The sequence below is a fragment of the Meriones unguiculatus genome, chromosome 5, assembly GCF_030254825.1.
Source record: "Meriones unguiculatus strain TT.TT164.6M chromosome 5, Bangor_MerUng_6.1, whole genome shotgun sequence".
In the NCBI taxonomy this organism is placed as follows: Eukaryota; Metazoa; Chordata; class Mammalia; order Rodentia; family Muridae; genus Meriones; species Meriones unguiculatus.
In genome coordinates this window covers 2,377,492-2,388,723 of record NC_083353.1, presented here as the reverse complement: position 1 = coordinate 2,388,723, position 11,232 = coordinate 2,377,492, and the positions used below count along the sequence as shown (strand labels likewise).

Here is an 11,232-nt window from a genome sequence, read left to right as displayed (position 1 = left end):
CTCTAGATGAGCAGCAAGTGCTCTTAACTGCTGATCCATTTCTCCATTCCTCCATGATGTGTATTCTTTTCACATGTCCCTAGTTTTTATATTCTTGTCTTGTTTTGGACTTTTACATCTAAGTTCTTGAGTAAAAATAATCTTACTTTTCTCATTTTTTATTAATAAAATTTGTTCTTCGACAATTTCATACATGTATATAATGCATTCTGGTTACTGTCCATCCTATCACCTCTTATTTCCCTTGCACCCCTGCCAACCCCCAACCCATCCTTAAAAAATCTCTTTCCTATGTTTACTAGTTTTTGTTTTGCTTAATATCCCACTGAGTTCAACTAGTGTCATCATCTGTGTGATCCTGAGCTTAGCAGTTCATGTATACGTAGATAAACATATATACAAATAACAATCATGATGTTTTCATGATTGTTATGGTCATGTTATAAAAATAGCATTTTTCAGCCCTTCTGAGTATCTTCCATCTCTTACGTCTTTCTCCCTCCTCTTCCAAAGGGCCCCTGAGAGTTAAAGGGATGGTGTACATGTCTTATTTAAGGCTAGGTCATCCTTTATTCTCATATCTTGTGCAAGGTCTTCATGTTCACCTCTGTTCACTGTCATGCGTGGCTTCTTTGTTTAAAGCTCAGAATAGCCTTTGTTTGTGGGTGTAAGCATAAATGTTTAGAAGGTGGTTTAATAGTATAATTATTTATCTAAGCAGCGGTATTAGGTTTTCCCACTATGGCCATGAGCTCTACAGTCATGTGGTTTTGGACCAGTTTTACAGCAGTGGGTAGAGGTTCCCTCTTTTAGAGCCAGCCTGAAATCTAACTGGGAAGTGGTTGGTTATGCCTGCCCCATGACAGTCATGCCACTATTGCACCAATGGGTACATCTTGCCAGGCAGGTTAGTATCACAGTTCCTAGGGTTCACAGCTGGGTAAAACTGATGATGCCTCCTACCCCTAGCAGCCTTTATAGCACTTTCCAGCACTGTGAGAGGTAGCCAACAGGGAGGAAACTTCTAGTTCAGTACCAATTTGATTTCCTTGTAGCTTTGATTATAGGTGTGTGGTGCCTTCAGCAATAAAATCTTATCAACTAGTTATAATGGGGAAACCAAGAAAAATAACAAGAGCCATTATTATTCTGAGAGCCTCCCTGACCAGCAACTCCTATGCAGGTATCCCACACTGTGAGAAACCTTACAATATGGTGCGAAAAATAGACATAGAAACAGTTACAATATAAAATAATAAGCACAAATAAAACTAATGAGGGCAAATAGCTTCTGCAGAGCTTGACTTGCAGCACAGTGATGCTTTTGTATGATCCCTGCACTTGGGAGGTGGAAGCAGAAGTATCAGGAGGTGAAGATCATGCTCAGCTAAATAACGAAGATCATACTCAGCCTAAGAAACATGAGACCTTGTTAAAAAACAAACAAACAAACAAACCTGAAGTTTGGCTTTTGTTTAACTTCTTTATTCTTTGTTAATTCCACTTAGCATCTCTAAGCGTTCTCATACATACTCTAAAGCCAAACATACAGCTCCCCTGGGTGCTATTAATATAGTATGACCTTGACGAGTTTGCTTTAATACCCAAACTGAATCCTTTTTGGACTTTATCCCCTCAATTTATATTCTTTGCTACAAGTACCTAATTCAGTTTTATGAAAGCCTGTCATTTCTGTTCTATTTTCTTAGGTTTCGAAAATATCCATTATTCAAGTGGTGGCTGCAGTTGCATGCTGGCTTGTCTGTCATGCATCGAAAAAGAACTACAAGTAGAGGGACCTCCTGTACCATGAAGATTAGTCAGCAACCTCCAAGACTTCTCATTGTGCATGCTGCTGCACCTTCCTGGGCTGACATCTGCCCCAACCTCTGTGAGGCCTTACAAAATTTTTTCTCCATAGCCTGCAGTTTGATGGGCCCCAGCCGTATGTCTCTGTTCAGCTTATACGCGGTACAAAACCAACATGAGTGTATCCTCCCATTTGTGGTAAGTCTATCTGTACTCTTGGTATCCTGAAAGCAAATGCAATTTCCACAGCAGAGCTCACAGCTGTTGTTACTTACGGTAAAAAACAATTGGTTCCTCGTGTCTAATTAGCCCACATGAACTAGAAGTCATCCTGTGTATATGGGAGCTTGTGTCACAAGAGAGAAATCTCTTTTGGGGGTTGGAATAGGTGGCACACCACCCCTCTCCACAAGAGAGGAGAGACCCTAGCATTTGCGAAGAAATGTAAAGAACTAGATTCTTTTGTCCTTTTCGAAACGCAAATGCTTAAAGAAGTTTCTAAATCTCTTCAGAAGTCTGGATATTCAACCATTCCCTTTCTTCCAACCTTGTCCTGGGATAAAACTCAAGCCCTAATTTTCTTTGCTCAGAAAATCCTAATTGCAAAAAAGACATGAAACTATTTTTCCTGTGTTCCACTCCAGTGACATTTTAATTCCCTCTAGGTAAAACACCAGGTAAAGTTTTAGGAGTGACTCAGGCAGAGGTCATTATCTTTACAAAGCTCCCTCACAATTATCTACTCTCCTCCTCCTAAAAGACAATTCAAGTCTTCCTTTTCACTTGGATTTAGTTCAAAATCACAAGTATGGGAAAGACATCCAGTGACTCCATACAGCTTCTTTGAGTCAACTTGCTGCTAATTCAATGGGCGTATACTGTATCTTTAAAATAACGAAAGGAAGAAATTTCACACTTGTTGCTGATTGTGTGGGTAAGATCTAAGTAGAATCCACTCGTTTTTAAATTAATGTCTCATTCTCCTTAATTAAAGTGAAAATATAATATATCTGTTGGTACTATAAAGTATGAACATAATATAAATTTGTTCAAGGTTGCTTTATATTGCTCTGATAAAACACCATGCCCAAAAACAATTTGGGGCAGGGCAATGGTGGCCCATGCTTTTAATCTCAGCACTCAGGAGGCAGAGGCAGGCTGATCTCTGAGTTCAAGGCTAGCCTAGTCTACAGCATGAGTTCCACAACAGCCAGGGCTACACAGGGAAAACCTGTCTTGAAAAATACAAAAATAGGCCAGATGTGGTGGTGCACAACTGTAATCCCAGCACTCAGGGAGGCAAGAGCAGGCAGATCGCTGTGAGTTCAAGGCCAGCTTGGTCTACAAATCAAGTCCAGAACAGCCACATCTACACAGAGAAACCCTATCTCAAAAATCAAAACAAAACAAAAAACAATTTGGGGATATCAATGCAAAAACCGCAATTCTCATTTTAAAGGGAATAATTAAGAGATAATTTATTTTGGAGCCATTTTATGTGACCATGGCAAGGGAACACAGATTTCAGTTACTCCAAATTCCATGTTCCAATGAGGAAGCAGTCTCATGAAGTTTTATAGCTTTATAGAACAAAGAAAGTCATCAATCAAGGCAAGTTTAAAATACGCTGGTTGCTACATCAGAGAGGCAGGTCCAGTGAAATGGGGGAAGCTTTACTATAGGCCCAAGACACCATCTGGTGACGTTCTTAGTCTTTGAGTTGGTGAAAGCTAGTGGTCTACTAAGTTAATATATTCTAAAGGTTTTAATCTATTAGTCATAAGATATTAATTCCGACACAGAGGTGGCCAAGGGATGGTTCCGGAGAGCTATAACTAGCTCCACAATGGTAATTAGCCTTTGCACCTCGACATTGCAAGCACTCCACAGTACCGAAATTCTAATCAGTCAGTCTCTAAGACATGGCCCTTCTAAGGATTTCTCATTCACAGGGAGGAAAGGGTACTTCAGACAGACCAAAGTAGCTAGAGAAGAAAGGACTACACATGGGAAAGAAAAGAGAACTCCCATTTTCCTTTTGGAAGGGATCTTTTTAAGGAGCTACATAAATCACTCAAGTTGCAAGCCAGAAACAGATGGTATACCCAAGCTGAAATTTTTTCAGAGATACAGAAAGAGAATAGTTGCAGAGGTGAAGGCAGAGTTTAGGTAGAGGCAACAAAAGACAATGCAACAGCCAGGCCACCCAGGACTAAAGAGAGCTACTTCATGGGACCTGCGACCTTTGTTAAGGAAAACATAGTGACTTTTTTTTTTTTTTTTTTTTTTTTTTTTTTTTTTTTTTTTGAGACAGGGTTTCTCTATGTAGGCTTGGCTGTCCTGGCCTTACTTTGTAGACTAGGCTGGCCTGGAATGCACAGAGATCCACCTGCCCCTGCCCCATAGAGTTCTGGCATTACAGGATGTGCCACCATGCCTGGCTTCATGACTCTTCTTAAAGCACCACAGAAGATTTTATTTGGGACCATTGCAGTAGATACAAGGACCCTGAAAATCGAATTTTGCAGTGGAGAAGAGCCTGGACTCAGCTAAATACAGTATGGGTAAATGGGACTCCCCCATCTAAATCCCTGGCTAGTGCCTTCCGTTGGACACACCTTTTTAGAAGCAGAAGTATTAGGAAGCTCACTGAATTGGTCCTTAGAGATTGACCTCCAAAGATACAAAACCAGGGAGAGAAAAGTAGACTGTGACCTGGAAAGGCAAACAAGACCACCCAGTATCAAGGGTTGTGATAATTTTTCTTCATCTCCCTGCTACTCCCTAGTATAGGTGGCCATCTTTTAATTAATTGATCCCTTAATCACTCCCTTAGGAAGAACAGGCAGTTTTATACTTGAAACCATGAGCTTGCCCGGAGCTTAACCAAGCTAGGAAATAGAGCTGATCTGCCAGGTGTCAGAGTAAACCAACAACCAAAGGAAAGGGTTAAGCCTTTAGTCACCTGCTGAAATGGAATAATAAGCGTCCAACCTGAGAAAAGTGTCTACTCCCCCACCACATTCTGTTAGTGCTGCTGATGATGGTAGGTTTTTATTATTATTTCATTTCCTCTGTTTATTTAAGTCAGTCTCGCTCTGTCAACTAGACTGGCCTGGGGCCCACTATATGGCTCAGGCTGGCCTCAAACTTGTGGCAATTCTCCTGATTCATTCTATTACATGCTGGGATTACAGGTGTGAGTCAGCGCACCCAGCTTTCCTATTTTTTCTCAGAATGATTGAGAGGTAAATGCATTGACACAGATGAAGGGACAGTCTCATTTGTGAGTGGACCCCAGACAAAAAAAGCTTTTGTGGTTTTAGCAATCTCGAGTTAGAAAAAGCAAAGAGGGAAGGCTAGGAGTAGAAAAGACTGACTCAGAATAGAGAAAACTGTGTTTAAGTTTCCCTGTTTCTTCCACAAAGAAGTCTTGGCAGAACCTTGCTATGGGCCTCAAAGACATAGGAATGAAGGTGTCAGAGATGGGGAGCCAAATATTCCAAGAACAGGATGTCCTAGGGCAGCCTAAGTCCTTGGTCATGTTCTTCAGAGACTGCAGTGAACTGGCTGTGCACCAAAGCCATTTCTCTTCTACCACCACACCATGAAACCTGCTGTGTAAAGCCTTTTAATTACCTATAGTCAGTCCTGAAAAAAATCACATTCCTCATGGTAACTCAGAAAAAAAATTACAAGCCAAAACTTTCTTCCTGTTGAACAGGAAAGACAATGCTAGTTAGAAACTCAAGAATTTTGCAGGAATAATGCTATCATGTGGTGTTTACAGACAGTCCAAAGTAAAAGGAAAACATGCCTTTAATCCATTTCCACTGAGCTATATAGACATCTGACATTTTCTGTCCACAGAGACACCTCAAAATGTAAATGTAGAAAGATAGCATATGGGGAATCGCTTCTAGGAGGGACCCAAGATTACCCTCACATTTAATTTTTTAGTATCCTCAAGTAATTCTGAACCTTTTATAAGAAATCATGATGGAGATTTCATAATTAAAATATTAGAATTCCTTTTATATCCATTATGACGTGACTATAAATAATTCTAACCCAAATGATTAATTTTCCCCTCAAGGGAGGATTCCAGAAGAATGTCCTTACTGTGAAACTCTTCCTAATTCTTTTAAATTTTTTTATTATAAAGAATTTATTGAAAGTATATATTATCAACAATGAGGGACTGGGGTTCAGAATGTTCAAGTTTAGCTATAATGCTTATTTCCTCACCCTTAGTAGTTGACACTCAAAGGGAAGCATATCAACACAACAAATAACACAGATAAGTGCGAGTGCTAAGAACGATGATGTGGTGGACTATAATTGAGTGTAATGGAAAGGGAGAATAAGAATAAGACAATGAATTATAATTCTGTCATGTGGTGAATTATCTAAATACTGTTAGAGAAATAATTTAAAGAAATCACATAAACATAGTTATATGATGATAAAAATCTCCCTAGTTGTGACATGAAAGTCGTATAGAAAAAAGGGAAAATAACATACACAATACAGTGATTTTTCTAAGAGCTGTAAAACAGAAAGTGTTGGGGCTGGAGAGATGGCTCACAAGTTAAAAGCATGTACTGTTTGTTCAAAGGACCTGAATTCAATTGCCAGCATCCACTGTAGACAACTCGAAACTGCTCACAACTTCAGTTCAGGGACTCTAATGCCTCTTTGGATACTTGCACTCACAAGTATACAACCACACACACCTATACACATACACACGCAGAATTTAAAAATAACATAAATCTTTAAAAAAAACAAGGTATATCATCATATAACTAAGAACACACATCTCTGACACCAGTAAATGCTAAGCCCATCTACTGAAATTCTTTTTTGAACTGATAGCCTTTTATTACAGGCACAGTATATTCTATTCAGGAGACTCGTCTACAGCAAAGTGATTCGGGTAGGTTAGGGGCCCATGAGATAGCTCAGAGGACAAATGTACTTACCCCAAGACTAACAACCTGAGCTCAATCCCTGAGACTCATATGGTGGAAAGAGAGAACTGACTGCAGCAAGTTGTCCTCTGACCTCCACAGGCATGCTCTGATTCTCATGATCCATAAATAAATGTAAAAAATAAATAAAACTATAAATAAATAAATAAATAAATAAATAAATAAATAAATAAATAAAATGGATATAGGTATGGTAGGTGAATGCAATCCCATTGCCCAAAAAAGAAGACCATGATCAATCATAAACAAGGTTGGAGAGAAGAAGAATTAGATGAAATCAAGAATGCTGTTTTAATGACAGGCTCAAAACAGGGTGGAGTACAGAATGCTCAAAAAGCCTATGGAAGATAACACACATCCTTCTGCTCAAAATCCCAAGGACTAGGATCATAAAAATGCCCACAATACCTAGATGTTGGCTTAAAATACTAAAGAAGGATTAGAAAAGGGATGTGTAAGGAAAAGGGCATTAAGGAAACTAAGCTAGACTAGGGATAGATCAGTGGGTAGGTAAAGGGCTTGTTGTTTAAGCTTGCCAACCTGAGCTTGGGGTCCCAGAACCCACATAAAGCTATGCATGGTAGCACCAGTCTGTAACCCCACAGCTCCTATGTTAAGATGGGTGGCAGAGACAGGAGAATCCCTGCAACTCACAGGCCCCATAGAGCACAACACTAAACAAAGAGACCCTGACTCAAAACAAGGAGGAAGGCAAGGAACAGACCCTGGGTTTTCCTTGACTTTCATAAACCCACCATGACATGTGCCCACTTGTGCACGTTTATATGTACTCACACCCGTACTTATATACATACACACACATATACATATGCACTCACATACATACACACACATAACTAAATCTCACTAGGCTATATTTATGGTCTGATTTCATTTATTTCTTTAATAGATTTTTTTATATCCTTATCTAGATTGCTCATTTCTTTGTGTCAGAATTATGTCCAATTTCTTGTGCGACCCCTCCTCCTCCAAGACTTGGAGAGAGGAACACAAAAGCAAAGCAAGAAATGTGAAACAACTTGACTTACACGATCTTCTACCCTGGAAGCATTATAGCTCATACTCATGGATTCTATAAGCATTGCAAATATCTGCTTTGGGGTCGTGTCTGAGTCACTATTCTATTCCTATGGAGTGACACTGTGACAATGGTGACACCTAAAAGAGAAAACATTCACTTGGGGGCTTGCTTGCAGTTTCAGAGGCTTAGTCCATTAAAAACATGGCAGAGAGCATGTTGTAGGAATGGCAGAGCTTGAGCTGGAGATGTAGTTTAAAACTACATCCTGACTCACAAGCAGAGAGAGCAAGACTGGGTCTGGCATGGGCTTTTGAGGTTTCAAAAGCCCACACCCAGTGCCATACTTCCTCCAAAAAAGACCACACCTCTTAATCCTTCTAATCCTATCAAACAGTTGCACTCCCTGGTGAAGAAACATTCAAATATATAAGCCTCTGGGGCCACCACAAGTAAGAAGGCTTTTTTATTCCAAAGCAGGGTTCTTTCCCCTTTCTTATATTAATGTACAGAATTCCTTCAAATAATGTATCAAATCTTAGAAGTATCCTTGAACTAGAATCATATTGACTTATATTGCTTTCTAAGAACTAGTCTTTATAAAGGAAGATGAGGAGAACCATGAGGTCACTTCACTTGCCTGGGAGTCACTTGTTGGCTCCTTAAATTAAGCCAAGATTCTCTTTTTCACTGAAATGCTCTTGTGGCATGGGTTCAGTAGAATCTTATCAATCGTGAAATAAGAGACCACATCAGAATTATTGTTTCTGGGGAGACAGTTTTGTTGTTATTTTGAGACACAGTGTCAATATGTAGCCCCAAATAACCTTGAACTCTTAATATAGCCCACATTAGCCTTGAATTCTCAGTCCTCCAGCCTCAGCCTTCTGAGAGTTACAGTGTCAAGCCAGCAAAACATCATTTTTAAATAGAGACCCTCTTAGTGACAGGCTGAGAAATAATATCTAAAGTTAACCCTCTTAGACTTTCAATTTGTGGATCACCCAAAGTAAAACTAAGTAGTCCTGGGTTGGAGACATGGCTAACCAGTTATGAGCACTTGTTGGTCTTACAGAAACCCAGATTTGGTTCCCAGTACCCACATGGTGGCTCACAACTTCAGATCCAGAAGATCTGGTGCCCTCTTCTGGCCTTTTATGGCACCAGACATACACATGGTACACATACATACATGCAAGCAAAATACTAATGCACCTAAAATAAAAATAAATCTAAACACACACCTACATCACACACACACAAAATGGTTACAACTAGACCTTTCATTGGAATTGAAACATTTCCTTTCCTATTTCTGATAAATCCACGTAATCTAAGATTTTGGGCTACAAATTTTCCTTCTGGTTTAGGGAAAATTTTAGTGCAAAACTTAGAACATGATTGTCAAGAGTTTAAGTTAGCCTGGGTATAGTTAGCCTGAGTATAACTCCATTTTAAAGCAAAAAGCCATCTTGACTGGGAGCTGAATTCAGGTACCAGGAAATATCACAGAATGTACACCTGGCAGAGAACAAAGTTAACTCTCCTAGCAACAGCCTCCAGGAAACAATACAGAATAAATGCTTCATAGAAAATAGAGACAAACTCCCTGGCAATAATCAATGGGAATCAGTGGGAAGTCAGGTGGGAAAATTCTCCCCAATGTTTCAGATATGGTTTAGAAAAATAGCCATTGTGATTATATGCCTTGGCCATTGTGATTGTGTGCCTCAGAAAAGGCCACCCCACCCTGCTAAACTTCACCCAATTCTGTAACGCCAAGGCTTGTGGCCCCCTGCTTGCTGCCATGGAAACCCCCTGCTCACAGACTTTCCCTTTAAAAATCCTGTTCACTCAGAGCTCGGGGTCCCACTTCTCTACTGCTGCGTCAGTGAGACTTGGGTCCCGAGTTTGATCAGTCTCATAATAAAGCTCTCTTGCTATTGCATCGAGTCGTCTCCTGGGTCCCGTGAACCTGGCATTACAATTGGCATTCGCTATGAGTTGGTGAAGCATACAGGGTTTTAAGAAGGGAAGGAACTCCCAAGGAGTTACTGATGATGAAATAAAAAACTACCAATTAATCAAAGCCTGGGTGTTTGGTACTTTGGTGTCTATTGATATAGTTCATCATGACCAAAATCAACTTGAGGAGGAAAGGGTTTATTTGGCTTACACATTCTACTCTGTCTATCACCGAGAGAAGTCAAGGCAGAATTCAATCAGGAGCAGAACCATGGAAGAAAGCTGCTTACTGACTTGCTCCCTATTGCTTGCTCAGCCTGATTTCTTATACAGCTCGGAACTACCCCCTCAGGGCTGACACACCCCATAGGATGCTAGGCCCTCCTACATCAATCATCAGTCAAGAAAATGCCCCACAGACAAGCTAACAGAACAGTTTGACGTGGGCAATTCCTTGGCTGAGATTTCTTCTTCCCAGTGAATCTAATGTATGACAGTTTGATAAAAGCTAACCAGCAAACTGGGTTACTAAAGATTGTCTTTGCTTCGTCTTCTTCCTCTGCAGCAGGTGAGAGGGAACTTCGTTCGCCTGCAGGCCTGCATCTCAGAGCTTGGCATGCTGCAGGTAGAAGGCTATCACAGACCGCATCCTACCTTACTGCCACTGGCAGTAGCAGACGGGCTCCAGCAGTTCAAACAGTACAGCAGACACATGGCCACCAGTGCTGCTCAGCCCTGTACTTCCCTGGAGGTAAGAGAATGCCTTTTAGGACACGAAGCCATTTCCCATTTCCATCTACGTGGGTGTTTCATTATTTATTATCCTTATGTTGTTCTGAATGTAATTTTCAAAGCGAGGCAATCAGCCACCTGCAGATAGAAGACATTATTCCTTTTCCATAACCTTTTTCTTTCCTACTCAGTACATTGTTTGTTTGTTTGTTTTCCTTTTCTTGCTGTGTGTGTGTGTGTGTGTGTGTGTGTGTGTGTGTGTTTGGATACTCAGGATCTGGCATTACATGCAGTTATAACTTTCCCAACCAGGTTCTGGGAACTGAATTTCAATCCTCTGAGGGAACATTAAGTGTCTTTGCATTTTTTAATTTTTATTTCAGTTTCAGTTATGTGTGTGACTTGCAGGGGTATATGGATGTGTGTACAGATCCCCACAGAGACAGGGGCATCGGAGCTCCTGGAGCTGCGGTTACAGGCAGTAATAGGCTGCCTACTGTGTGTGTTGGGAACCAAACTGAGGTTCTCAGGAGCACAGTAGGTGCTCTTAACCACATCTCTCCTGCTCCAACAAGTGCTCTTAACTGCAGCCATGTCTCCAGTCTCACCTACTCAGTTCTTAATGTGCAGCAGAGCATCAAGAGAAACTGGACAACAGGGACCAGAGTGAACCTTAAGGAAAAACTGAAATGA

At 40.5% G+C, this 11,232-nt stretch overlaps 1 protein-coding gene across 1 annotated transcript in view; it reads left to right on the top strand.

Annotated features, from left to right (window-relative positions):
* The first annotated feature begins 1,715 nt into the window (after positions 1-1,715).
* M1ap (meiosis 1 associated protein) overlaps positions 1,716-11,232 on the top strand; it is a 58,536-nt gene continuing 49,019 nt past the window's right edge. The window contains exons 1-2 of the mRNA XM_060383501.1: positions 1,716-2,007; positions 10,373-10,558. Coding sequence (XP_060239484.1) covers positions 1,768-2,007; positions 10,373-10,558 — 426 coding nt within the window. The 5' untranslated portion in view covers positions 1,716-1,767. The remainder of the gene's footprint in view (positions 2,008-10,372; positions 10,559-11,232) is intronic.